Here is a 27,871-nt window from a genome sequence, read left to right as displayed (position 1 = left end):
AAATTTCTTTGGAACCATAATTCTGTTAAAAGTTTCCCTGTAATAACTAAAGCTTCACAGTAATGACTTACAGATTAACCTCCCTTAACACTAAAGGGCACAGTAAATAAAGTACTGGAGTTATCTAAAGTATATGTAAGTTTAACACTACACACACACACACAAATTGCAAAAATTACAGACTTAACACCTGAACACAGTGACAGAATTCATCCTAACTTCAAAAATAAGCATGCAATAGTAGCACAAACCTTACCGAAGAGTAAGTAAACTGTGAGGGTTTTTTTAAAAAATACGGGTCTATTAACAGGTTTTTGTATTTGTTACTCTAAATTTAATCATCTGTTATACATTCAATTCAGCCTGAAGTGGATCTATATCACAATTTCACAGAACACTTTGCGTCCTACTTGTGATCTGACCTACTCATGCTCCCAAGTGTCTATCTACATATTAATATGGCTCTAAAACCACAGTATCTGAAACTAATCTCTATGGTAACTGTAAGATTTGTTTACATTGAAAAAGATTATTAGAAACGTATGTAAATTTAACTGTCATTTAAATAAGCACTTTTTCCTTCTGGGTAAAAGAGCTCCCTATACTGCCTCCTATTTATCTTGCTTCCATCTCCAGTACCCCCACCAGGCAATGAGCCACATTTGAAAATCTCCCTATCATACAATTTCAGCAGCCTGTTGTTGTAAATTCATAAACAATTTACTTTTAATAAGACAAACGTGTGTAGTATTTCAGATCTTAGGACTTACTAAAGAAAAATCATAGAGAGGAAAATTAAAACATGATTTTTAAAAAATACTGACATAAAGTTGCCAAAGTAAAAAAACAAAAAACAAGCAAACAAACAAAAAAACAAAAAAAAACAAAACAAAAAAAAACCCCACACTAAATCTTTAGCAGCTATATGCAAAAACTTCACTGCTGAGCAACTCAGATCAATCTAGAAATTAAGAGACTATTTCATTTATCATTTCCAGCAGTGAATACACTACTGGGCACACATTTTATATAATGCTCATTCACAGACAGCAGGCAAAAACTCATAGTGGAAGAACCCACATACAGACTGCTCCTTTTATTAAAAAATACCAAAGAATTGATGCATCACAGGTTTGCAACAATTGTTTTTTATAAGATTTACATTATTTTGAAATTAGATTTACCGCTGCCCAGCAGGACCAGGGGATGAATTACATGGGGGTAAATGGCAGTTTGAGCGAGACATTACCAGCAAAATGGCAAAAAAACCCTCTAACAGATGCAGTTGTTAAAAACTACTTTTAGGTATACAGTTCTTGGCCACACACAGAAGAAATCATTCTATTCCACCAAAACTGTATTTTTTCTATTAAGCTTTCATAATATACCAAACATAAATAGTCTAGAAAGGTCTAAGAGAAGAAAAATGCATGACAGTGAGGTACATGAATACTACATAGCACTGAGAAGAAATTAGAACCTGTTTGAAAATCTTTCCACACCTTACAGCAAACATTTCACTGCAGAGAATCTCACATGCACCCTTCCCGATCACATCAAGATTATTCATTCAACAAAACTCCTATTGACGAATAGAAAGTAAGTAAATCTATCCTCTATTCAAGTAAACAATGTTGTAGAGGCAGCATTTCCCCCACAACGTTACTTTCTCGAGCAGGGTGCCTGTGCCCTGCTCCTCCACGAAGCAAGCTCAGCCCAGGCAGCCATGTCCTTATTCTCCTACAAACAATGTTTCTGAAGGAGAACAGCCCCTGTTCGGGGAACTTAGAGCTTCCCCCAGCACAACGCGGCGGAGCAGAGCCCGCCCCACGATCAGCAAACGAGCCAAGGCACCGAAACGCGGCAGTGGGGGCGAAGCCGCCCGCAGTCTGCATCTGCACCAGCACCGAGCCTCGCACCGGGCTCGGGACAGATGGACTGACAGATAGGACAGCGTTTCTCCGTGCAACCCTCCCTCCATTCCCCTCCCAGGCACACGAGCGACTGTTTTACCTTCATGATGAGCTCAGGCTGCGGTAAAAGCCTCGATCGTGGCTGAGCGGCCGAGGCTGGACCTGGAATTTAAAACAAAGCGCTAAGGCACCGCACCAGCCGCTCGCACCGGGCGGGGGGAGGGGAGCCAAGGATCGGGTGGGGGCGCTGGGCTCCTCCCGAAACTCCCCCTTTCCTTTCCCGGATCTCCCCTTCTCCCGCGGCTAACCCCCTTCCTTCTTTCCCCGGCCGCTGTTTCTCCCCCCGGCTCCCACACGCCGCGGCTTCCCCTACACTCGCCGCCACTGACGCCATTTCTGTCAGAGGAGGAGAAACTTGCCACAACAACAACCCACCCCCGGCTGCCGCGGGAGGGGGAGGCGCCCCGGCCGCCTCCCCGGGGCGCTGCGCCCCCTCCCCGGGCACCGAGCGGCGGGAGGGCACCCGCGGGGGTCCCAGCGCACAGAACACCCCCCCTCCGCGCTTTACCGCGGGGAGAGGGAGAGAAGGAGGGAGAGAGGGAGAGAGGCTCTTCCTCCATTGTACGAGCAAGAGTGCCCGTGTGCGCGGCGGGGGAGCGGGGTGCCGGGAGCGGTCCCCCCACCCCCGACACACACACGCACACGCTTTTGTAGGGGCTGCGGCTCCGGATCGCGGCGGCTCCTCCTCCCTCCGTCTCCCCCCTAAATAAAGGAAAGCGCTGACTCCGCCGCAGGAGTTTCGGCAGCAACAGCCGCAACTCCCCGGCTCGGCGCAGCGGGTCCGGGCGGGGGGAGGAAGGGAGGGCAGGCAGGAGGCGGCGGAGGAGGGGAAGAAAAGGAAGAAGAAGAAGAAAAGAAGGGAGCGGGGACGGGGAGGGAGGAAGGGAGGGGGGCGGGGAGAAAGGGGCCCGACCTGCTCGGCGGGGACACGGAGCGTGTGTCTGTGTGAGTGTGGAGGAGGGGGCTCCGTCCCTCCCGGCAGAGGGGCTGGAGGAGAAGCCGCCGGTCCCTCCCCCCGGCCCGCCACTGGGTGTTTGGGGTGGGGGGGGGAAGAAGAAGCATCGGCGAGTCCCGCCGCAGTCTCGCTACAGGAGAAAAACAAGCGCCCCCCCTCCCTCCCTCCCTCGCCGCCGCACGCCCGGCCCCGCGCCCCCACGGGGCCCCTCGTCGCCTCGCCGCCCGCCGCTGGCGGGGCACGGGGGCTTCTTCTCCGGCTCGGCTCCCTCACCTTTGTTCCGCGGCGACCGCCCGCCCGCCCGCTACTCCCCCAGCCCGAGGCGGGGGGCACGAAAGGGAACTGGACGAAGGCTCCTCTCAGCTCCGGGCACCTCCGGCCCCGATCGACACTGCTGCAGCGGCTCCGCTGGCGGCGGCCCCGCACGGCGCGCGGAGGGGCCGATCCGTCCTGCGCGGCCCCGGCGGCGGTGACTGCTCGGCTCGATCCCCCTCCCCCTCCCGCACCGATGACTGACTGACGGTCGAACAGAACGGCCACGCCCCCTTCCCCACCTTCCCCATTGGGTCGTGTCCCGCAGGACCCACCCACCCCGCGGTCCCATTGGCCTTCGCGTCGGAAATACTGACATCATTCTTCTCCACTTCTATGGAAACTGAGACTCGGCGCCGAGGGTGTTCATGGGGAACGCTGTTCTTGCTCGCTGCTCGCAGCATTTCCGTCAGGCGGCGCTGCGCGGCTCAGCAGACTACAATTCCCGGAGAGCACCGCGCGCGGGGGGCGGGGCCCTCTGACTAATGTTAACGAATCGAGGGGGCGGGGCCTGCGCGTGCGCGGGGGGCGCTCGGTGGCGCATTTTCCCCCCAGGAGGGGAAGGTGGCGCCCGGCGGGGCGGAAGGAAGGAGGGGGGCGGCGCTCCCGCTCTGGGCTCTGCCGCCGCCAGCGCCGCCACTCCCGGAGCGGCGGCTGCTCGGGGGCGCGGCTCCGACTGCCGACGGAAGAGTAGACGGCGGCGAGGCAAGGTGAGGTCGCCTGCCCTGCTATCTGGTTGTGGCTGGGGGGGTGAACTGGCTCCGGGCGGCGGAGATAGAGGGGGCGCCCCGTTTGGAGGGGCCGGTTCGAGCCCGGCTGCGGGGAGCGGGTTCTGCGGCCGCCCCGCCCCGCCCAGGAGGGGCTTGTAGGCTGCCCGGGAAGGGGCCGGGGAAAAGGGGGCCGCCGGTAGTGCTGGGCGGTGCCGGCGGTGGCCGGGGCGGGCGGAGTGACTGGCAGAGCGCTCCGGGGCCGGGGCTGCGCTGGGCTGGCGGCGGGCGGCGCTTCTCGGCCCTCCCTGGCGGCTGAGCCCGACAGCGCCGATCAGAAAATGGGGGTGGACGGCGGGTGGGGGGAGCGATGCGTCCTCGACTCTCGGTCTCCTAAAATGGCGCTGAGGAGCTGGGCCCGCTCGTCCTGGAGTTCTGGAGGCAGCTGAGGAGGCAGCACCTGTCGTGTTGAAGTCCGAAAAAAATGAACCTTATTTCCCTCGGTCTGGCTGGGGCGGGAGCTTGGCAGCTGCAGACCGGGCGGCAGCAACTTCGTGTTCTCTGTGAAATGTGAGTTTTAACCGCGTAACGCAGCGCTCCAGCTGCAGTCGCGGGTTTTGCCGACTCATCTTCTGCCTTCGGGTCAGCCCTCAGCTCCCAGACCCTCCCCGTCCGCCTGCGGGGACTTGGGCGGCCCGGGTATTGTTCTCTGGCTTCTGCAGAGAGCAGCGTGCTCAGTTTGTCCTGGAAAGCCCGTTTAAATTGGAACCAGGATCTCAGGAGCAGTATGCTCATGCCGTTGTGGAGCTGGTGTTGGAGTGGCGGCTATGGAAAGCTATTGTTTACTTAGCTGCATCTTCGGGGGAAATGTGTGGTCTGTGACAGCCCTTCCACCTGTGGGAAGTTTGCCTGCCCGCAGCTTGAATGCGAGATGTTGTTCGGTGTCAGCCTAGGAGGGATTATTAAAACGACTCTGCTAATTAGAATGGGAATGTGGACTAGTGTCCCAGTTGCATTTGAATTAAGTCTTCTGTTAGTCTCTGTTTGAAACGATATATATTCACTATGTTTTCTGTGTATTCCTTTTGAAACTTTCCTTCTCGCTCCTCCCTGCTCCCTGTATCTGGGTCTTCTTCCTCCCCCGTTGGTTACAACTAAGCCAGTGTCTCAGTGTACTAAGTTCTGTGGTGGAGCTGATTTGAGAACTTTATGAATGATTCCTTTTATACTGCTTCTTTGGTAGTTGTCTTTTATTTTCTCTGTAACTGCACTATGAGTGCAGCCCCTGATATGATGATACTTTTTAAAATGCCATCTGTATATTTAGCCTATATTTCAGACTATTACATTCCCCCTATTTGGGAGGAGGGGAAGAAGATTCTGCAGAGTGAGATGGAACAGGATAGCGTGAGAAGTTGTTTTGCAGAGTTCCAAAGGGAAACTTTTTCTTGATAATTGACCTAGAATTAATCATCATCAACTTTCATCCTCTCTAGGAAAGTCTTAGATCGCAGATTCAAGTATAGTGTTAGAGTAATTCCACTTTGTGGAGACCCACGTCACCATCTTATCCCAGTGTCATGTGTGTTTTCAAAGAGGTCACCAGAGATAAGGTTTGATGCAGTCCAAAAGGCAGCTGTGTAGGCTTTCTGTTGTGTGTGCCTGTTCTTTATGCCTGTGTGAAGATATTGAGATATAACTGGAAAATTAACTTTGTGATGCATTTGGATTGAAATGCAGCAAGCTTATGTGCTGGTTCACAAGGTAAAATGACCTTAATTGCTTTTATCTTAGGAATAAGCATAGGTGTCATCAATTCTTGCACTTTCACTAACAGAAGGCTTTGCATTCTCTTTCATTTATTTCTTAATTGCTGGCTTTTACTTTTTATTGGGAGATGGTGACTTGAAATCACTGAGAAGTCTTTCTCTGTGCAATAGTGTAACTTCCAGAACAAATCAGTCAGTCACCTCAGCAGCAAACCCTTAATAGCAAGCATTTCCCAAGTGTGCCCTATGTGATAATTTTGTGTAAAGAGCAGTAATATTACCCATCTGGTATCATGGTATTTTTGTTTAGAGGCTTTTGTAAAGAATTTCATTTACATGTTTGTTTATCAAGTGTCCCTTTCTGTATAAAGTTTGGGGGGGAGTTCTGTTCATTGTTTATGTGCCAATGGGTGTGTTAAATGTGTAGCTCTCTGATGAATAATCAGACTTTTTTTTTTCCTTGGTGGGGATTTACCTACAACTTCATTTGATGGTAGAATAGTAGTAATTTTAATTATATTGATTTAAATTATTTTAGTTCATGAGATCTTTTTTCTTTTTTGCGTTGTTTTTATTAAAAGGAGGAAGAAAGTAAGAATCTCTGCACTTGTGACAGAAGTACGTGACTAATTTTCTTCTAATAAGCAGTATTCCATGTGAATTCCTATTAGCTTTGTGTAGAAAGATGCAAATATTTAGGTTGATGCTGTACAATACTAATGAATTTCAAGTTAGGTGGGGATTCTGAATATTGGCTCACTGCCTTACAGATGAGTAGAATTCCCTGAGGGAAGTGGAAGAGTTTTAACATTTAGTTCTAAGCAAGAACTTTTATAGGAGAGCACTTCCAATCGTAACACCTCAGCCTAGCTGAATAGCTGTGCACTTTCAATTCTATCACAGTCTGTGTAGCTTTTTGACAAATAGTAGTCACAGGGGAGTTGTTAGGTTGATAGTATATCCTTATATCTATCTCAACCAGATTCTTTCTGCTTAAAACATTTGGGGATAGACTCTAAAAATCTTTGATTTTACCTCCTCGCTGAAGTCCTTTGAGACTTACTCTCTGTATGTGAGGGTACAGTTTGACAGCTGACTCAGTGGCAGTGCTGGTTGAAAGCACTTCTGCTACAACAACAAGCTGGCAACAGAATAGGGAGTCAAGGGTGTCAAATCTGATTTTCATTAGTGTGTGGCCTGACCGCTAGTTGTGCTGGCACATCATGGATAGGATGGGAAGGCTGTACTTCTTATCACAGCATCACTGCCAAGAAACTATGCAAAGCTTTCCCAAAAGGTGAATCTTTTTGAGCATTTTGTTGACAGCTATATTTAGTTAAATAGCCCCTGAAGTGCCAAGACATTTGATGAACACACAGTGAAGCAAATAAAGGAATTGATCTAAACCTAAACTTGGAAAATTATTAACATAGATCAGCTCCCCCGAGTACAGACTGCTACAAATACTTGTGGGTGTGAACCGTGGGAATGGGAATAGACAGGACCTGATTGAGCTGTGCTCTTCCAGCTTCTTGTGCACCTGCTCCCTGGCAGAGCTTGGGAAACCAAAAACTCCTTCACTTAGGACATTAGTGTGTTATCAACAGTATTCTGACACAGAGTCCGAAGCACAGCACTGTACCAGCTTCTAGGAAGAAAATTAGCTCTATTCTAGCCAAAATTGTGACATTAATTTACATAGCTATTCAATTGCTCCAAGAGGAAAGAAATAAATCCTTTGCAGGCACTAGCAAAGTATCTGGGAAGTGATGCTGAAGTAGCATGAGACATGTAGTAGTATGCTACTGCTGCAATTCCCGTCTTAAAATTACATGACACAAATTGTTTTGAGTTGCTGCATCTGCAGTGTAGCAAGGAAGGCTAGAGGTGAAAGAATAGCAAATCCTATCACAGGAAACAGTCTGGAAAAAAATGCAGATGGAGATGACCAAAAGTATGTGAATTGAAGCTAATCAATAGAAAATTGTTGAGTTCTGTAGGCCCTGGGTCCTAAAAGATTATTCATAAGAGTCTGTTACATTTACCATGTATGGGAAAGTGTGTTGAGCTGTCTGTATGCTTGAACAGTAGTAGGAAAATGGTACATTTCTATTTTGACTTACAGCAAAAGATTGAGGAATTATATCAAAAGACTGAAGATAGTACTCTGCTTCTTTAGGTTGCCTTGATCTGAGGTGTATCTTCTGCTCTTACACATTTACACTTTTGGAATGTCTAATGTATGGAGAAAGCATTTAGGGATGTCTAATCAGATTAGTCATGTGGGGTTTTGTATGAGTGTCTTTAAAGACTTGCAGTGGAGCTTCATTGTTGTGAATGGTAAAGTTTTGAATACTTCGTCTAAGCAATCTTCTACATACTAAAAAGTAAACAAAGTCTAGAAGTTGGCTTAAACTTCATGAATAAGTAAAGAAAACTGTATTTAGTGTGTGTTACATGGTGAATGGTTTCTTGGTAAATGACGTCTAGAAACCTTTCATATACTGAAGGTGTCATGCACAAAATTGGAATATTTGTACCTAACCTGTAAATCAGCTGACATTTTAGTTGTATGCATCTACTGTTTACTTACATATTTTTAAATCTAAATAGTGTTAATACCACTTTCTTTAACAGTGTACTACATCTTAGGAAATAAAGAAATGGATGGGATGGATGAAACATCTAAAAAAATCCTAGAGCCATACCAGTATTTGCTTCAACTACCAGGCAAGTTTCTTTGTTCTGTGTTCTTTTAAATATCAAAATTTGTTTTACAGCATCTTGTGTCTTGGGAAATATAAGGCAAGAACTTTTTCCATTCTTGGTTTGTGGAATTAAGAATAATTAAAAGTAACACTTTTCAGTGTTTCACTTTTACTTGTTCTTTTCATCCTCTTATGGAACCACTCTTTTTTTGGTTTTTTTTGTGAGACTGGTACAATAGGTCTTGTGTCTATAGTAATATTGCTGTATTAATATTGCAATTGTCATAAGTAATATTGCATCTGTTCTCCAGAGACTGACTTGCTGTTTTTAAAAACTGGTAAGAGCAAGTACTGAAGACTTGATCCTGGTTTTAAACTCAGGGCTGACAAGTCTTCTTTGGTTGCTTGCTGTACTGAACTTGGTGGTTTTTTTGTTTTGGTTGAGGGGGGAGGGATGTTATTTGAGGGGTTTTTGTTTGGTATGGGGTTCTTTGGGAGTTCTGTTTTTTTGGGGTTTTTTTTGGTTGGGTTTTTTTTGTTGTTGTTTTTTGGGTTTGTTTTTTTTGGTTTTTTTGTGGTTTTTTGTTTTTTTGTTTGGTTTGCTTTGCTTTGGTGTTTTTTTGGGGTTTTTTTGTTTGGTCTTGGTTTTTTTTTTGGGGGGGGGGTTGGTAATTAGCCTGTTCCTCTAGTGTAATTTATTCTCCTTGGTGTGTATAGAGACAGGTGCTCTTCTGGCCTGTTTCAGCTGTCTGTATTCATGGCTTGCTTCACCTGTCAGAGGTTCAACCAGTCCTTGTGTAGTATGAGGTCACCAGCAACACATTCCACATGAATTTTTCTGTCTTGAACAGTATAGTAGAATTCAGGAGGCAGTTTGAAAGCAAACTGCTGTATGGATATGCCCCTTGGAAGCCTCTTTGACTAAACAGATTGCTGTGACTTTCATTTGTACACCTAAAGTGAAAGACCATACAGGCTATCAAAGTGACTAGTTTTGTAAAAATAGCAGCAGACCACCCTTGTAGTTGGGACTACTGCATAATTGCCTGGTTGCCCTCTGTCCAGCTTATATTGCATGCTGAAGGAGTTAAAGAAGCTACAAAATTTGGATAAATATGAAGGAAATATTTCTGATCAAAAATATCTGACCAGGGTAGACGACCACCTGCCTAGACAAGTTGCACTATAAATCATAGGCACAGTACTAAGTGGCTTTTGCACATCTTCTGCAAGAGCTGTTTATCAGTAGGGTGGGTACTCTGTGTCCTAATTCATTATACCTGTGTTTAATGAATTTCATTATTAACATCTACAAATATCCAGGATTTTATTGCCAACATTAGTGATTTCATTTGACTTGGCAGTTAGCACAGAGTTGAAAACTAAGAAAAGGAAAGAATTTGGCAGTTGCATGCCTTTTTAATGCCAGAAGGCTTGTTTCCCATTTCCTCATGGGTATTCCTTTTGGCTGTGGTAAACTGGGTGGTGGTCTTTCTAGAGAACTACCTTGAGAATGAGTCTGTGATGTTACAGAGAGCTCTCTAAGCCCTGGTCCTGAAGAAATTTGCTTTCCTTGAACATCACTTTAAGTCTGCTTTTTATTTGATTAGATTATCTCATTAACCAATGAATGTTGTAACACCTCTGCATCTTTAGCTGCTATTTTTACTTATGCTGGCGTAGATACGAGGAAGAAAGGCTCAGCTTCCTGGTGGGAAATATACAACACCCAATTGTGCCCAAAAAATCTTCTACAAGCAAAATTGCTTGACTAATAGCTCTTCAGTTACCTTTCACTGTAAATGATGCATCTAGAATACATGTTTAACCTTCCCACCTTGATTCCTGTGGCTAAATTCCTTTACTTTGTGAGTTCAACTATAATAACTGTGTACTGGTGGCTTATGTAACACTGCACTCGCTGGCAGTACAGGTGTTTTATAACCTGTCCTGCTAAAATATCATAAATCTGATAGTCCACTTTACCATGTTGACTTCTTGTTAATTTAGTGTATATTTTGGGGGAAGGTGAGAGACAAGATACACTGTTCTGTATGCAGTAGTGGTGGTGTGATTCAAAAGAGAAAACTTCCCTTAAACTAAGCAGGTGAAAATGGTGTACCTGTGGGAAGCTTGTACTGAGTAACAGGTGAAGCAGTGAGGGCTCACAGTCATAAATAAACAGTGTTTCCTGTGTTTGAAAAACTGGCTTTGCCTAAGGTCAGCTATGTCAAGTACAGATCAGTAGGAGCCAGTTACATGTGTGAATCTTGGAGTCAGTATGAGTAGCAGTGCTCAGTAAGGGTGGAAAAAATGGGCTCATAGATGCTGTTTCTACCTAGAGTGGAGCTCAAATTAGATGCCTGAGCTAATCTAGCAGGCTCTTGTTGAAAAAGGCAGTTTCGTTCCATCCTCTTAGCTTCTGGCAGTATTCTCCTGCTGCTTAACTTGGGCCAGTTCTCAGCTTGCTAATCAAATTATTAGGTAGTATCAATCACCTAACCTGTTAAAAACTTGCCTGGGTAATCTCTTGTCTTGTTAGTGAGCAGGCACAACAATAGGGACAAGAAGCTGTTTCTCTGTTGGATCAGTTTGAGCTCTGAGGGACTTTGCCGAAAGCTTGGCTGAGTGTCAAATATGTACACTATGGCTCTACAGTAGTCCAGTTCTTATCTTGCAAGACTTGTTAAAATCTCCAAGCAGTTTAGTAACATATGGTTGAATGAATTTTGATAGATATCAAAGCTTGTTTGCATAAAAAGGGATTGTATAACTGTATTAAGGTTGGTAGCAGGGAGGGCAAAAAGCCTGCTAATATTGTCAATAGTGTAAGAACACAGATTTTTTTTTTTTTTTTTTTTTAATAATTGCTAAGGATTAACTGCTCAGTAGAAGAAATTGATTGCTCTGCTTCCCTTTGCTGAAATAAGACTTTTAATAATAACAGTTTTGGAGTGATACTTAAAGTAACCTTGTCTATTTCTTTGACTTCAAACAGCACTAGGATAGAGAAACCACTGAGGTTTTTTTTAGTGGTGCTATTTTAAGTGCTAATGTAGTAATTAATGTTTAGTATGGTAATTAATGTTTATGCCTTCTTGAGCAGAAATTATTACATGGGAGAAGAACATAGGTTCTGAAACAGTAACTTCATTGTAGTGAAACATTGCCCTACTAGTTTTTAGCAGTGTTCTGCTAAATCTAGTATTCTGCCACTTAGTATCATAAAGTGCAGGACTGAGTTTCATAGTCTGTTGTGGTGTGTCTCTTAAATGGCTTAGTTCACACACATGGTGAATCTTTTATTTTTGAGAGTCTGAGTTAACAGCAGTAGCTGATTTTTGCAGCACTAAGGAGTATATGGAATTTCAATTGTCATAAAACTGATATGGTTAATAGCTTGCTGTTGAAAGGGGCAGATTCTGATCCCGTTCATGACTGTGCATCTTCCCATTCTTATCCTGCTGGTCTTGGCTGCTGTCTTTCCTGGTCTTGTTTAGCAAGCTAAACAGTCAAGACTGGCTTTGTTGTTCAGCATTTACTGCTGGGTGATTGAACTTGATCAGCCTGGTGAATGAGTTCAGCCCCATGGGCCAAGATCCCTACTGCTGGCACAACTACATTTGGCACATCAGAGATCTCCATTTGGGCCAGGTTTCTGAGGGAGATGGCACCTCTCTAGATTGTGAGTTGCAGGGATGCCTGGGGGCACCCACTATCCAGAACAAGTGATGTCCCTGCTCCTAAAGATATGTAGTTTTGGAAAACCTGTATCACCAAGCAAAGGAATAGTGGAAGGGGATCAGCAGGCTTGCACAGCATCAGAAATAACAGAAATTACAAGACTCTGCAGATACAAGAATCTGAAATCTCCAGGTATATTGACAGGGGACAGAAATAGTCCATGCAATGATAAAGGCTGGTGGCGTCTGACACCAGGAGAGAGATTTCTGTTCCTTAGGCAGATATGCAACTGCCAAATAGGTTCAGTGCACTGAAAGAAGACACGTGGCTGGAAGCTCTTTTTAGGCTTTTTATAACCTAAATGATTGTATGGTTTTATACAACTAAGCATCAGAACAGCACCTGGGGCAGCAGCAAGTGGTGAGGCTGAGCAGATAGTGGAGAGACTGACTCCTGCAGGGAATAGAGGCTTCCATATGTGGTTCTATGTTAGGGAGGTTTGCTGCTTCTGGATACCCCTGATAGAGATGTGAGGGAAGGACTGCCAAGGTGTGTTTCACCTTTAAAATACTTAAACTTACAGCTCTTCTACTTGAACACTAATGGATATAGCAAGGGGGTGCCTGAAGCTCATCAGGCAAGACTACCTGGCCTTTGGAATGAAGGCCGAGGGCACAGACAGCCAGGTAGATCTTCTCTATAATCCTCAACCCCCTTCTCACTGTCAGGACAAGTATACAGATACTGCCTGTCAGCAGCTAGTTAGTTGCACAGCTCATGCTGATAGCACAGCTTTGACTCTTCAGGCTTTGAGCTCCATTGTAGAGCAAGGACTGCAGGAGGAGATAGCATCCATCTATCCAAGTCAGGACAAAAGTGGAAATGATAGTAACAGATGACTACACACAGTCAAGTAAGGAATTAGTGAACTTGCAAACAAAGTGTATAGGCTGATTTGAGCATGACTCTTAGTAATCTACAGATCAGATCTGAAGGCAAATCATCCCAGCACTCCTACAAGGAAGTATGAACAGAACTTGATAGGGGAAGCTCTTGCTTTTTCTGGGGAACTGCAGGATTGGATGCTTGTCTGAAGTACCTTTATGCATATGCATACATTATTGGGAGTAAAAGGGAGGAGTTAGAGTTTGCTACCCAACTGTATGGCAACAATTTTATTGTGGTATAAACACACAACTAGAGTGCTGCAATGGATATATGTAGGTAGCCTTGGAAGGCAATCTGGAGTAGCAAAGAATGGGCATTGCAATTTGCATGAAAGAGCAGTTGAATTGCATGGAGTTCTGTCTTTGTCAGATGAGCCTGTTGAGAGCTTATGGTTAAGATTCGAGGGCAGACATTGTAGTGGGCACATGCTACAGACTCCCTAAGTAGGAAGAAGAGGATGCGACCTTCAGACAACTGCAAAATGCTTTATATTAACAGGTGCTGATTCTTATGAGGGACTTCAGTTACTCCACAGTGTGGTAGAAGCAGGACACAGTCAGTCCAGGAGGTTTCTGGGATGAATTGGTGACCTCTTGCTAACACAGGTGATCAAGGAGCTAATACAGGAAGGCACAGTGCTGGATTTCCACTTAAAACAAAGGAGAATTGTTTAGAATATTATGACTAGAAGCAACCTTAGTTGCAATGACTATGGGATAGTGGCATTCAGGATTGTGAGAAGGAGCAAGGCAAAACCAGGATCACAACCCTGGACTAGTTAACCCTATTTTGAGCAGAGGGAGTTATGCTAGAGAATTCTATCAGTGACCTTTATCAGGCACACATGACTGCACAGGTTAAAAGTTAAAAGTGTATGTGCCTGTTCTCTGCTTGTCCTCAAGCAGTTCACCTCTGCTGTTTGTAGTGTTCTTGTAGCTGCTTGGAGAGGTGTGCTTGGGGACTTTATCTATTAGTTTTAATCCATCAGAGGATGCAGCTAAATGTGCAAGTGTACGATACAGCTGAGTTAATGCAAGAGCTTTGTTCCTCCAGAAGGGCAATGCCCCTTTCCCCTGATCCTCAGCATCTTCTGCTCACCCTGTACTGATTGTGGCAGATCCACTGCATAAGCTGACACAGTACATAAAGCTGGCAGAAAGCTAACCTAGCAAAAAGCTGTGTTCTCTGCTGGGGTAATGAGTTGAATTAGCTGTAATGGGGGCTAGGTTAATAGTCCCTCTGCTCTTTCCCATGCTCTTCTAGCCCTTTTGTATACCCTCTCTGTAAGTGGGGTGCTGCCTTAAGGGCATAATTTGTAGCTACTTTAATACAGCAAGAGTGAAGCAATACTAGCCAGGAGCCTGTCCAGAATGGAGGTGTGTAGTTTTTGGGTCTGTGCCCTGTCACAAGAACAGCTCTGTATTGTAAGGAGTAAGCTGGCTTATTTTTGTCCCTTCTTTTTTTCCCCCTTAGTTGAGAAGCATCTCATCTGAAGAGAAGAAGGAAATGTCCTCAGTAGAACATCTTTAATCTAACTTGATATTTGTTTTGAGGATAAAGCTTTAACCTTCTTAGCTGTAGAAAGAGTTTCTGACTATTTTTCTCACCTTCTCCACCCAGCATTACTAAGGAGAAAAGCATTCCATAGTTGCTGTTTGATTTGGGTAATAATTTGGGATCTTAGGCAGATAAAACCAAATGCATTTAGCAGAGCTTTGATAAAAGCTTGGTGCACTAATGTCTATTATTATAGCCCTATAGAGTAGGTAGAGCTTCTAATTTTGGATGTTTGGCCTCTATTGTTCAATTTTATAATAGCCCACTTAGAATGTGACAGTGAAGAAACTGGAAAATTCTGGCAATGCTTCTTTTAATTGTGTCCTAGTGTCCCTGTATTGTTGCCTTGTCTACTTTGGGGAGATGACAGGCGTGGCAAGGAATGGAGTTTTCTACAGCCAGGCCTTAGAAACCAGTATTGGAGGGGTTTGGTCTTTTACCATCCCAGTATGGCTGCAGGCATAAATTGTGTGGCATAAATTGCTGCACTGTTACATAGACCAGGTAAGATTGACTTCAGAATCGGATAAAATAGCATTTATGTAGCAATAATGTTCCTTCAGAAGACAAGCAAATCTGCATCTATGCAGAAAAGATAAATGTCTCACTATACAGGTAGTGTTTTTTCCTTGGGTAGTCAGTGTAGAGGAAGCCTTGCTAGTCAGGGTAGACAAGTCTAACAATTTAAATGCTATCTGTACTAAAGAACTGAAGTGGCTTAATCCTTTGTGCATGCTATAATCCATTTAGAGTGCGTGCTAGTAGTCAAGTTCCTTATAATGAAATAATGCTTGTTGCTGAACATCCAGCGTTCTTTAAGTGCATTTTCTAGGAAACATACTCAGAAAAACAGAATTAGCTGACTAGTATTTAAAAAAAAGCAGGTGTTGTCTGTATCCATGTAATTTAGAAGAGAATAAGCAGCTATAGATAAGGCACAGTTCTTTAATGTAATATTATCTCTGACCGGTTTTCTTTGTGAACATGATGAAATACTTGTTAATCCTTAACTGGTTAGCCATACAGTTTGGCAGATATTTGTAACAGTTACTCTCAAGGAGAGACAAAACAATCCTTCCCTTCTGCAGAAAACTGTTAGTGTTTAAAACAGCACAGACAACAGAAATGGAGAAAACAAGCCAATGGCAGTGTATGTCCAGGTAAGAATGCCTGTTCACATGTGGCAGAAGCAGAGGACAGAGCTCCTGGGGGGGAAAAAGAGGACCATTTTGTTAATCCTGTCTAGTGAAAACCAGAAGATGGTGGTGACAGGAAGCAGTGGAAATCATTGTGAACTGGGACAAAAAGTGCAGACCTCTGATCCTGGGAGGAAGGTTTTCACACTTGCTACAGAGCCCAACCCACAAAGCTGTTGCTTACCTGGTGGTGACTTAATTAGATGGAGAAAAATTCTCAGTTCAGTTTCTCCAGGGTCTATCACTGCAAGTGAATATACTCATGCTTATTATTCTGTTCTGTATATGCTGGTTAGACAATCACAGAGAAGCCTTAGGGAGAGATTCAAATGTTGACATTTCTTTAGTGCTATGGGCAAGATGGAATTATCAACGTGAGGACTAGTATTGCAGAATATCTGAGTTGTGTCAATATGAGTTGTGTATACTTCTTGAGTCAAGTAATATGGGTTTTATGGGTGTCTATGTTGCACTGCTTTGAAGTTTATTTAAAGCTTCTTCCAAATGCTTGTTTATGCTTTGAACTATATATGTAAGAGCTGTTTTTGTAAACCTGTCTTGCAGTTATTCCAAGGTATTGTACATAGCTGAGATTCTCAAAGTTCGGAGCAGAGTTGTCTCAGTGTGGATGCAGGATGACTTGATTTCATATTGAACGTGACTAGATGCTGAATTTGTACATGAAAACTAGCAAATTACTGAAGAAAGTGGACATCACTAATGTATAGGCATGAAGTGAACTTCTATGGAAATTCACTCTGTTGTGTAGAAAGTATCTGGATTAAACAGAACAATTTGTTTTAACACTAAACTTGGTCGTTTCATTCCTATGAAACAGGGTGACTGCTTGGCTCCAACAAAGTAGATTGGGTATAAGATAAATCTCTGAATTCTTGGAAAGTTCAGATTTTTGTTTAGAGTAATTTAGTAAGTATATGAAATGTCGCTTTCCTGTTTTGCAAATTTACAGTAGCAAGTGAAGAATAATACTACAGGGGAAAGACCTAAAAATGAGAGAAATAGATATCCTACAAATACCCATACTTTCAACTAATGAGTCATAATTTAAACTTTTTAATCTTAAAATTAACATGCCTTGCAAACTAGCTGATCTGTACAGGCTACCAACATGGTCAGGATCCCTTACTAATTAAATTGTGAAAACTAAATATAATAACTTGTAAATATGTGCTTTACATAGTCCTGTGAAGTGTTAAAAACTGAAACTGCTGCTAATTGATGTTTATTCAATGAGCAAACAAGCCATGCACTGATAAATTTTCTACTTTTATGTCATCACACCGATCAGTTTTTTAATCAGGTCTCAAATCAGCTATAGTTAAGACAAACTGTTATGCCTAATAATGAACTCTGTTATTTTTATACTTGTCTATAATATTTTTATTGTAGGTAAGCAAGTGAGAACCAAACTGTCACAGGCCTTTAATCACTGGCTGAATGTTCCGGAAGATAAAATACAGGTACTGGCTAATTACTTTTAAAAGGTTGCTATCTTTCTTCCAAGACCATTAGTAACAGATCATTCTTCTACATAGCATAAATTATCAGAAATCTTAAATGCACTAATTTCTAGATATAGCATGAACTTTCATGGAAACAGCTTCAGTGCAGAGCTTTTACTGTGATGCAACACTAAAGAAATTACTTCCATGTCTTGCTAGAATAGTTACTTCTTTCCAGATGTGTTCAACCCTTGAAGTTGTAGATAAGCAGCTATCATTGTTACCTGCTTAACATAGCTCAGTTATTAATACTGAGTTTTTAAAGACTTAAAAAAGCTAGACAGTTAGCTTGTAGACTTGATAAATGCAGTGTTTGAAAATAAAATCTGGAGATTTTGATATATGAATATTGAAGACAGCAATTAAGTCAACTCTACAAACCTAAAACTGAGAGGGATGTATCATATAGGCTACCTTACTTTCTAATGAGAAGTGTTACCTAGGAATTCTCATTCCCTTTTCTCTTGGACAAAGTGTGCAAGATGCATAGCTGTGTATTCATATTCATTTGAAAAATCACAACATTTTTTTTCTTTTTTAGGCTAGACTGTAGTTTTGCTCAACTGCATACAGAGTATGCAAAATATTTTCTGTACAAGGCAATATAATATATTTATAATAAATATAGTTGGTTGTGGCTTTTGACACCCAGCTGGTCTTTTGTTAATTTCATTAATTGTTGGCAGAAGTATCTTTACAGTTTGTGAAGGAGTAGTTCTTAGGGTGGCTTAAGGGTGACACTTCATAACTCTCAAGTAGCAAAGTGATTTAAGTGGTTTAAGAGGCTGCATTTCATAATCTAGGATCTCTTCTATTTTTCAGACTGTCTGTGTAACTGCCTAGCAACATATATTCTGTCATTTAGCTAGACACATCTTACCCTTTGTACTCAGACAAGCATCCAAATAAAACATATAATAGCAACTTGTGTATTGTATGTAAGGGTTGTCTGGTATCACAGATCAGAATTCAGATTGGAAGAATCTTCTGGAAGTTATCTAGGACAACCCTGTACTTAAAGCAGAGCTTTCTCTGTAGCAGCTTTAGGCTTCTGGGCCCTTTTGAGTTTTGAAAATCTGGTGATGTGGTTTGTGCAGATTCCCAGGGCTTGTCTTCTCATGCTGAGCCCCTTTCATTATAACAAACCTTTCTGTCCTGTTCACCTATGGTTTTTTTAATGTTGCCATCTCACTATTGCCTCCTGTCCTTTTGCTGGGCACCCATGACAGTATGATCCATTTTTGCTTAGTGCTATGGTAAACTAGATCTGCAGTCCCTCTGTGTGAAGAGAAGTTACCAGTTCTGTCACTTTAAACTGATGGATCACATAACTGCTATTGAAAACTTGGACCACTCATTTTGATTATCTTTATGAAGAAAGCCAATGCTCTAGTAACTCCTTTACTACTAAAGTTGTTTGTAATGGCAGGAGAAAACAAGACCCTGTCATCTTTTAGTCTTCATTGTGATACAATTATTACACCTTTTGCTCCTTTTTGTACTAATTTTAATAACTGAAAATGGTTAAAGTCTGGAGGACCAACTCTGGTCATCTCTTTGACATCTCTCATAATCCTTATAAGATATCCTCTGTGTCTAACAGCCTGATTAATTTCCAGGTATTTGTATTTCTTTTATTAAAAATCTGTATTCTGGCACCCATTCTGGGACTTTTTTCTTACCTTAGATTATATGTCTTGGTGTAATTTATTTAGATGATACAATTGAGGCTACTGTTCCTTGGCAGTTTATTTTACTGTTAACTGCTGCTGTGCCCCAATCAGGTGATCTCTTCTCCCAACACTTACTGACTTTCTAGTTCCCATTTAGAGCTGCACTGAGACACTTCAATTTGTTGAATTAGAGAACACTGTGTCTGTCAGGTGAACTTTTTTCTGAAAAGGCACTGAAATGGCCTAGCAAGAGTCAAGCAAATTTTAAAGCTATTGCAGATAAGGAGGTGGAAGAAACCTGTGTGTTGGACTGATAGTGCAGCAGATACTGATTAGATAGATGTAGGCTGTAAGAAAATACAGCACTCTGTACTGGGTCTTCAGCTTCCATTATGGAGACCAGTCTTTTCATTTTCTCAGGCTACTTCCTGATGTCTTCTAAAATAAGCTTTTTCTGATATCTGTACTCTTTCAGTCCTTTCCTTCACCATTGAAGGACTTTTGACACTCTTAATTTCACAAGAAAATTTGATAGAAGCAGTCAGGAAACACTGTTTCCTTTAAACCTTGTGTATGGAAGCTGCAAGAGGTCATGAAACTGACAGTGATACCAGGTAGGTTAGCAAGAGAAATACTAGAACAGGCTTATCCAGTGAATTCACAGAACTCAGGGAAATGTTCCTGATAGTTCTGAGAACGAGGTAATGGACCAAAAGTATATTCAAACAAGCAGATATGTTAAGTTGCCTTCAGTAAGTACTCTATCCTTTGATTTCATGAGTGTTTAAGTAGGTTGTTCTTGCAATCATATCTTGAAGGGAGATTAAATTGCTGGGGTTTGAGTTTTAATCTTTGGGACAATGTTCACTGAACACCAGGTGGCTTGGTGCTCAAGAAAATGCTTAAGGCAAAGTCCTCATTTTGTCCTACAGCACCCACCAAATAGGACCATACTAGATATTTGCTGCCATTTTGTAGTGGTCTTAGTATTTTTTAACAGTAATTTTGATGAATGTTGACTGAACGCAATGTTTGTAGCTAACGAGTGTAATTGGTTCATTAGCTTTAAAATCATATCTTAATCAGATGTGTTTTGCAGTGAGTTTATACAGTGTGCAGTTTTACATGCTTAAATTTATTTCCATTTAAGCAGGTGCTGAGTATATCTGCTGCTTGCATGGCAGCTGTGGAATAAAAGCAGTGTATTGTGTTAAGAATCTTCATTTTTCTGTTGAGTTGTTAAGGTTCCATTCTCAAATGTAATCAGCTACAAGCCTGATGTTGGGAATGGTTTATTGCACGCCTCAGGTGGTGTGTGGTATTGGTCTGCCTACTAACAAGCAGTGTGTAGGAAGCTTCTCAAAAGAAGTTCTGGCTGTTGTCTTTCTGCCAAGAATTTTCCAAATGATTTTTCAGAGGGAAAAGTCTGTCCTTTAGGAGCTCAGTACTTAATATAACCACACAGAGTGTGGGAAAAGAAAGATGAGCTCTCCACTTATCAAAACACGGTTCACAAAAGAAATGTGATAGTGGATGGTACCTGACACTCTCAGGAACTGACTGGGGGAGATTCCAGGTTTGTAAATCTAAATGTTTCAAAACATTGCATTAATTTTATTTTCCCTTAGTCATGTTTCTAATAACAGTTATGCCATGACTCCTAGACAATGGCTTATTTTAGAACTGTGAAGAGGAGCATGCAAGTGGAAGCACTTCAGGGAGTAAGTTAACTTTGAATCTGAAAACATAAACATAAGACTATGTGATCCAGGACTTACAGCAAACTGGATGGTGAAGAGAATCATAAATCTACTAACAGTAAAGGCAAGTTCTCTAAAGAGAAATCTCAGTGATAGAGAATATAGTTATTGAAAACATCTATTTTAAATATAGTCTTGTAAAACACACAGTTAAATTACAGTGGCAGACTAACAATTTTCTCTTCTTGTAATAGGTTATCATTGAAGTGACAGAGATGTTGCACAATGCAAGCCTACTTGTGGATGATATTGAAGATAACTCAAAGCTACGACGGGGCTTTCCAGTGGCACACAGTATCTATGGAATTCCATCTGTAATCAACTGTGCTAATTACGTTTATTTTCTTGGCTTAGAGAAGGTTTTAACCCTTGATCATCCAGATGCTGTTAAAGTTTTTACCCGTCAACTTCTGGAACTCCATAAAGGTCAAGGCTTGGATATTTACTGGAGGGATACTTACACCTGTCCTACAGAGGCTGAGTATAAAGCAATGGTACTGCAAAAGACAGGTGGTCTCTTTGGATTAGCTGTAGGCCTCATGCAGCTATTCTCAAATTATAAAAAAGACTTAAAGCCACTTCTTAACACACTTGGTCTCTTCTTCCAAATAAGAGATGACTATGCCAACTTGCACTCCAAAGAATATAGTGAGAACAAGAGTTTTTGTGAAGACTTAACTGAGGGCAAGTTCTCATTCCCAACCATTCATGCAATTTGGTCAAGACCTGAAAGTACTCAGGTGCAAAACATTTTACGTCAAAGGACGGAGAACATAGATATAAAAAAATACTGTGTACATTACCTTGAAAATGTTGGCTCCTTTGAATACACTCGGAATACATTGAAAGAGCTTGAATCTGAAGCCTATAAACAAATTGAATCGCTTGGGGGAAACCCTGAGCTTGTAGCACTAGTTCAACAGCTGAGCAAAATGTTCAGAGAAACTGAAAATTAAAAAATCAACTTCTGGGTGTGGATTAAAACTCTTTTGAAAATGGGAAAATAACCAGATGGAGAGGTGTGATAATCAGTCTTATGTAAAAGTTTCTCTTGTAGCCATGTTACGGAAATAACAGTTAAAAATAACTTGTCATTGAGTTTTGAAATGTATACCTTATTATCTCTAAAGTCTTAACTGTAACTGCTTTTCAGTTGGTTTTGTTAAAGCAGGTGTACTAGAAATAAGCAAGTTTTCAGTCTAAATGTAATAGTCTGCACAATCACAGGCATTATTTCACACCTAAAACACTCATGCCCCTAACCAGTCTATGATAGGATTCTGGTTGAAATTCTGTGTAAAATTAAATCAGGTTGACATGTTTATTATGCGTTTTAAACAATGCTCTTGTAAGCCAAAATTTGTGTTTTTTAAAAAAAAGTACTTGCAACCACAATGCACATAAAACTGTTGTGTGATATTTCTAAGTTTGACTTCTGAAGATCAGGTGGATCAGTTTACTATGTCCTAAGGTGAATATCCTATCCAGATTCTGTGGATATTTTCAGGGGAATGTGAATTTTGAAAGATACTATTTCACATGCAAATAAGATAGGCTCAGTATAAAGTTGTGACTTCATAAAGATTTTGAAGTACCTTAGAGAAAAGATTTTATCACATCAGTGAAGTGTAAATTTGCTGCTGATTCCAGCTTTGCAGTGAGTAATTTTGCTCACCTGGTTCTAGATTTTGAAATTATCAAACATTCTGTAGCCAGAAACTTAAATCTATGCATTAGACCTCATATTTGTTACTGTAAATAGCAATATAATTAACTGCTATTAGAAATGGAAAGGGATTCACACCAGGTAACTTTAGGACACCATAACTGGTGCAGGTCTCTTTAATTTCTGATTATAATTTAGGGGCTTCTCCAAGACTTTATTCATAATTCATATTTCATTCCTGTTCTGAATTGCTGTCTGGAGGCATGTTCTGTATCTCTCCAAAGAGACAAGAGCTGTAATTTTTTTGTTAAAACAAATTACAGTATCTTGTTTTACAAGCTACAATACCACTTCAGTTTTGTTAATTGCTTAAATAGAGCTTTAAAATTATAGACATACCAAAATAGAACTGGGCCTGAGAGCAAGATTTAGGGGTTGAGATAAGTATAAATATATATATAAATATATAGAAAAGCGTTAATAAAATGTAAGCAGAGATGTTTGGTTTTTTTCTTGCCTGGGCTGGCTTTAATCAGGTTCAGTTCCCTTAGTTTTCACAGGTATATTAAGCTTTGCTTTGGAATAGTAAGGTAGTAGTTTGGATCAAAGGACTGGTGCTATAAGCTGTGATGCTAGCTCAAGCATACTCTGAAATGGACAGAGGTAGTTGTCTTCTGATGGCTAAAGGATAGTTTTATGCAGGTGTTCATTTACTGCACCTGGAAAACAGGGAGAGCTATGGTCTCAGCCCCCTGAGAAAACTAACTGAAGGAGGTTGCTGTAATGCCTTCCCTGGGCAGCCTTAATACCTTTCTGAAAGTGATCAAACATGACAAAATTGAGGATGACTCCTTTCAGTCTGAAATATTATGTGGTTAGGGATGATAGCCTATCCCTTTTATCTGCATGCTGAGGAGAAATCTTTGTCTGATTAGACACAGAATAATAGGCTTTTCACTGGACCTGGTTACTGGGACTGAATAGCTTAAAGTTGGTGAAAGGTGTCTTTAATGTTAATGAAAGAGAATTGTAATTCCTTTTTCATAACTTGCAGTGCTTAGTAAGCCTGTAAATTTTTAATGTGTTATATGAAAATATTATCTGCAGCAAATTACATTTATTTTGTACCATGTCTTGGGAGTTTCTAAGCACTGTTGCAGTTAATGTTGAATAGGAGAAAGCACTGAAAAGATTGTTGTCATGAGAGTCTCCTAGTCTACTGTGAAATGTATCCTTGTGCCTGTTAGGATATTGTAACTGCAACACAATGCAAAGTGCACTTAGTGCCATTTGATTTCTCTTCTGTAGCTGGATGTAAACAGTTCTGTGTAATCAAACTTTCATAGTGAAGTAGCTTTTCTTACTTTTTGTGTAAAGCTTTTGTACCATCTGAGATTTCTGCTATGTCATCACTCCTTTGTTTCATTCTGGCAATGCACCCCAGTATTTATTTTAATTCTGTATCTCGTAGCATGTGCCTTCATTATGAGTAGGTATGTGGATGTTTTCCAGTTGCAGACCATTTAAACCACAAATGGGTAAGAAGGGAAGAATTGGTCCAGCTTTCTTTTAGCAGCTTACAAGAGGCCATGCAATTCTGTCTTACTCTTCTGCCTTCAAGGCATTTGGTGCTGGTATTCAAAGCATATGCTGAAGGTGTATCTGAAAAGGCCCACAAGTAGAGCATTATTGCTCTTCACTTTGGTTAGGATAGACAGGATTGTTGAGAGCTTTTCTTGATGTATTCAGGAGTCAGAAGAGGCTGAGATTTTCCCTTCATCTGTTAAGCTGGTAGAGCACTTTAAGTACTAAATGCAAGTTGTAATGATGTCCCTTAGTCAAAGTAGATTTTATATTTAGTGCCATAAGATCACTCTTTGTATTTTCATCAATATTCTCCAATGTTATCACTGATACTGGCTCCTGATATTAAGCAATGTTAGGAAAAACACTTCTTTAAAGCAGCATGGGAGTTCTTGTGACTGCAGAATTGGTTAAGTGCCCCTCTCTGTTGCTATGCCTCCCACAACACAGGGAGTAGTGATTTTTCCTGATCTTCCTAAAATGTACACGGTTGTAGAGTGGCAGTCTGAGTTGCAAATGGAGATGCCCATGGGAAAACAAAAGGGATGCTGGTTTCAATGTCAGTCCCTTTGAGCCAGAATCATTCTCCTTATCTTCCTACCATTGCCAACAAGTTCTACTTTGATCAGGTTGTCAGTGCACTTCTTGGGAGTTGCAGCTCACATTGTGAGAAATGCAAACACTCATCAGTCTGGAGCACTCCCCACTACCTCAGTCTGTTTTCTGATTGTGTGCTTGCTTGGATGTAAATGAATGATGTCACCTCTCTTAGAGTAGCCAGCCGTTGGATGGGACATCTGTCTTTTTCATAGGCTTATGTTTACCCCATCAATTATATTGAAAATTGCATCCTATCAAGACCTTCCTCAGGAGATAGCTTTCTACTCTCCTTTTGAACTCAGGCCATTCAGGTACCCACTCAGAGCAACTTTGTACCAACAACTGGCTGATACATACAACACAGAAATGTTAATGAGAAAGAAACTGCTAGCATTTGTTTATGCTTCTACTTTTTTGTTAATTTTGTTAATCTGGCTGCATGTGCTATGGAAATTTCCTATATTAGTGACTGTTTTCCTCAATTAGTGTTAAAATACTAGCAAGCTATAAAAACGTGGGGTTTGTTAAGGGGTTTGCACTTCTCATATAAAATTGGTTTGAACTTTAATATGCCTTTATCACTGAATTGGGCCAGGCTTTTATTCATGTGCAAGACCTGTATATGCATCTGCTGCTCTTCTTTGTCCTGTCTTAATCATTTTACATTTCAGGCTTGGTATTTGCTATGTTCTTTGTATTATTTGCTCAGTACTTTTACTGCAATTCTTCTTTCAGCTATATTTCTATTCTGCTGCTAATACCAAGCACACATAATACCATCAAACTCAGTTTGATCCTGGACAAACATAATAGTCTGGGTTTTCTTTTGAAATGTTGAATCTTGGCTCATCATTTGCTGTCACAAAAGTAATCCGGGATTTTTTGCAACCTTGAAATTCCTGAATCTTTTTTTCCTGGAAGTTAAATCCTGTAATATTTTATATGATAATAAATTATTTTTGTCTCATGTAGCTTGAGTTACTTTCCTTGCCCTACCTGTTTGCTTTGAAGATCCATTTTGCTTTGGTGGTAATGCTTGTTAGATCTTTTTATGAATGAACTTAACTCACTAGCCCTGAGGGAGAAAAATTAATTTTTGTCCAGGTTAATGAATTATCCCACTCAGCAAGAGCCTGGTGAATGTCAGAGCTGGCAGATGGACAAAAGCCAGGGAAAGGATTCAAGAGAATAAGAAAACTCATTTTTGCCTCCTGAGGCTGCCTCATGTAATTTCACCTTGTTTTACAGAATTTACTTGACTTTGTTAGGAAAAGCTGAAGTGTGTGGTTAGTTTCTCTGAGCTTCCCTTCTTGCTTTCCAAATAAACTGTGAGAGATACTTAAGTTAAAAATTATTTATTCTGGTACTTATTTATGTAACTTGCATATATCTAAAGATTTTGATTAAAGGAACAGATGAAAATTGTTTCATTACTGTATTTTTTTTCTCTTAACAATTTTTCTTTACTTGAAGTCAGGGAAACATAATCTGCCATGTGCCTGTTTGAGTTGATTGCTACCTCACATCAGCATCCTTCCTGGATAAGTTTTATCACAGCTGAACATCAGTGTTCAACCTTTTCTGCAGCACTAATTTTAAAATTACTTCAGAGGCACCTTGTTGAGGTGTGGCTAGGAATAATCCATGATTCATTAACTCACTTCAAGCATGAAGTTTTGTGCTTTTTTCCTAATAAAGATGCAGGCTAAACCACATTAACCCTGATAGTGTTCCTCACCTGTGTACCCTATGGAACAAGTGAGTTCTCAATTAACCTACTGAAAAGGTATTTACTGATCATCTCTGTTTAGTACAGCATAGACAACCATGGGGAATACACCAAGAAGGCCTAATGTGACACTTTCAGGGAAAGCACTGCAAAAACTGACATGAATTTGTGTAGAAGACTAATGCTGAGGTGAAGGGAAATCATAGATAGTTTTCTGCTTTTGAACTCCAGGAAAATGCTATACTCATTGGTATACAAATTACATGCTGACAGTTAAGCAGCTGCACCATCTCTTGAGCATAGTAGGTCATTTTCATAATGTTTCAGTTGCTATTTCTAGAGCACATAGTGTGAGCTACTTAATCACTCAATAATTACTGAGGTCTGTAAATGGCAAATGCATGAATTTTGTTTATGTATTTTGAAATACTTAAAAACTCTCCTATTTTCTTGTGATCTGTGTTATTGCACAGAGAACTTCTGTTGGCTGAGAGAAGCATAACATTTCACTGACTGAAGTTATTAAAACCAAGCATGTGTGAACAGATTGGAGGGGAAGAAAGGTTTGCAAGGAAAAAGAAACCCCAAAGTTCTTCAAAAGTAGAATTTTCTGTAATTGCAGAGTTATTATATGAAGTATAGAACTAACTCCAACAGTTTTTCTGTGGTCTTGACTGAAGAATGTGTAGCTAACTCTGCTTTCTTTTTGGGATGGTATGGGATGAGATGTACAGGTCAAAGTAAAAGCCATACAGAGGAATTCTCATTGCTATTCATGGAAATGTAAAAACTGTGCTATAAACCTTATCTCTTACCTTTTATACCAACCAGCATGAAAGTTCAATAAATTTGGAAGCTAAATCCATTTTTACATAAATGCTGAAGTTTTGATTTGAGGTAATGAGGTGAAAATGTGAAATTAGTCTGGTTGTTTCATTGGCAATGGGACTGTCTTTAGAAATACTGAATACATAAATTTGACAGCATGCATGTAGATTCTGAGAACAGCTGGACTGCCCATCAAACTAGGGACAAAACTGAAATCAGAAAGATCACAAAAAGTATTTTCTTGTTTTCAGTGCCTTTCCTGTCAGGCAGTACACAAAGTGGAGAATGCTTTCAGCTTTGACCTTGGGAACAATGGAGGAGAGGAACAGTGGAGAGCAAAAGAGCTTGCTGCTATCACTTGCACCACTGTCCTGAAAGTGGAGCAGATTGTTCCAAGAGTGCCCTCTGTGGGAGATGAGGGGCTTAGGAACCCAGGTGAGACAGCACCACCACCATCTGGAAGAAGGACCAGCGTATCTATTTTCCCCCCAATTCTATTAGCTGGCCTCAAATAACACATTACCTATGGCAAAGGTATACCATGAAATAAAGGTACAGAGTTCTTTGCTAGATTGTCCCCTTGGGAAGCAGCTGCTTTATGCAAGACAGTAAATTCTCCTTCAAAACCTGTTTCTTGAAGATGCAAGCTATCTGCATGCTAAAGCATATACACATTATCCAGATTATTTTGATTGGAAT

At 41.3% G+C, this 27,871-nt stretch overlaps 2 protein-coding genes across 10 annotated transcripts in view; one reads left to right on the top strand and one right to left on the bottom strand.

Annotated features, from left to right (window-relative positions):
- ARID4B (AT-rich interaction domain 4B) overlaps positions 1–3,467 on the bottom strand; it is an 86,389-nt gene extending 82,922 nt beyond the window's left edge. For 3 of the 6 annotated variants that reach the window (XM_079298469.1, XM_079298471.1, XM_079298470.1), the window contains exons 1-2: positions 2,287–2,738; positions 2,014–2,075 (exon numbers count right to left, since the gene is read on the bottom strand). In XM_079298469.1, the coding sequence (XP_079154595.1) occupies positions 2,014–2,075; positions 2,287–2,533 (309 nt within the window). In that variant the 5' untranslated portion in view covers positions 2,534–2,738. Of the gene's footprint in view, positions 1–2,013; positions 2,076–2,286; positions 2,739–3,201 lie in introns of those variants that run through there. The other 3 variants (XM_079298473.1, XM_079298474.1, XM_079298472.1) reach the window with 2 other exon arrangements.
- A 289-nt stretch (positions 3,468–3,756) lies between these two features.
- Positions 3,757–26,037, top strand: GGPS1 (geranylgeranyl diphosphate synthase 1). Of its 4 annotated transcripts, none has more exons than XM_079298481.1 (4): positions 3,757–3,950; positions 8,354–8,446; positions 17,220–17,290; positions 20,960–26,037. In XM_079298481.1, the coding sequence occupies exons 2-4, from the start codon at positions 8,380–8,382 to the stop codon at positions 21,719–21,721; spliced, it is 900 nt and encodes a 299-aa protein (XP_079154607.1). In that variant the 5' UTR covers positions 3,757–3,950; positions 8,354–8,379; the 3' UTR covers positions 21,722–26,037. The 4 variants fall into 4 exon arrangements, with proteins under 4 accessions (XP_079154607.1, XP_079154605.1, XP_079154606.1 ...); XM_079298479.1 differs by lacking the exon at positions 3,757–3,950 and adding an exon at positions 4,023–4,517; XM_079298480.1 differs by lacking the exon at positions 3,757–3,950 and adding an exon at positions 6,408–7,013.
- Positions 26,038–27,871: the final 1,834 nt, after the last annotated feature.

This window comes from Erithacus rubecula (genome assembly GCF_903797595.1).
Source record: "Erithacus rubecula genome assembly, chromosome: 2".
In the NCBI taxonomy this organism is placed as follows: domain Eukaryota; kingdom Metazoa; phylum Chordata; class Aves; order Passeriformes; family Muscicapidae; genus Erithacus; species Erithacus rubecula.
Note: the sequence above shows the minus strand (reverse complement) of the source record. Positions and strands in the feature narration are given on the sequence as shown.

Bases quoted from the DNA above. Each gene is read 5' to 3' on its own strand.
- GGPS1 (XM_079298481.1), top strand. From the start codon at position 8,380: ATGGATGGGATGGATGAAACATCTAAAAAAATCCTAGAGCCATACCAG. The intron at 8,447-17,219 runs GCAAGTTTCTTT...TTTTTATTGTAG, and splicing joins GTATTTGCTTCAACTACCAG to GTAAGCAAGTGAGAACCAAA. The intron at 17,291-20,959 runs GTACTGGCTAAT...TTCTTGTAATAG, and splicing joins TTCCGGAAGATAAAATACAG to GTTATCATTGAAGTGACAGA.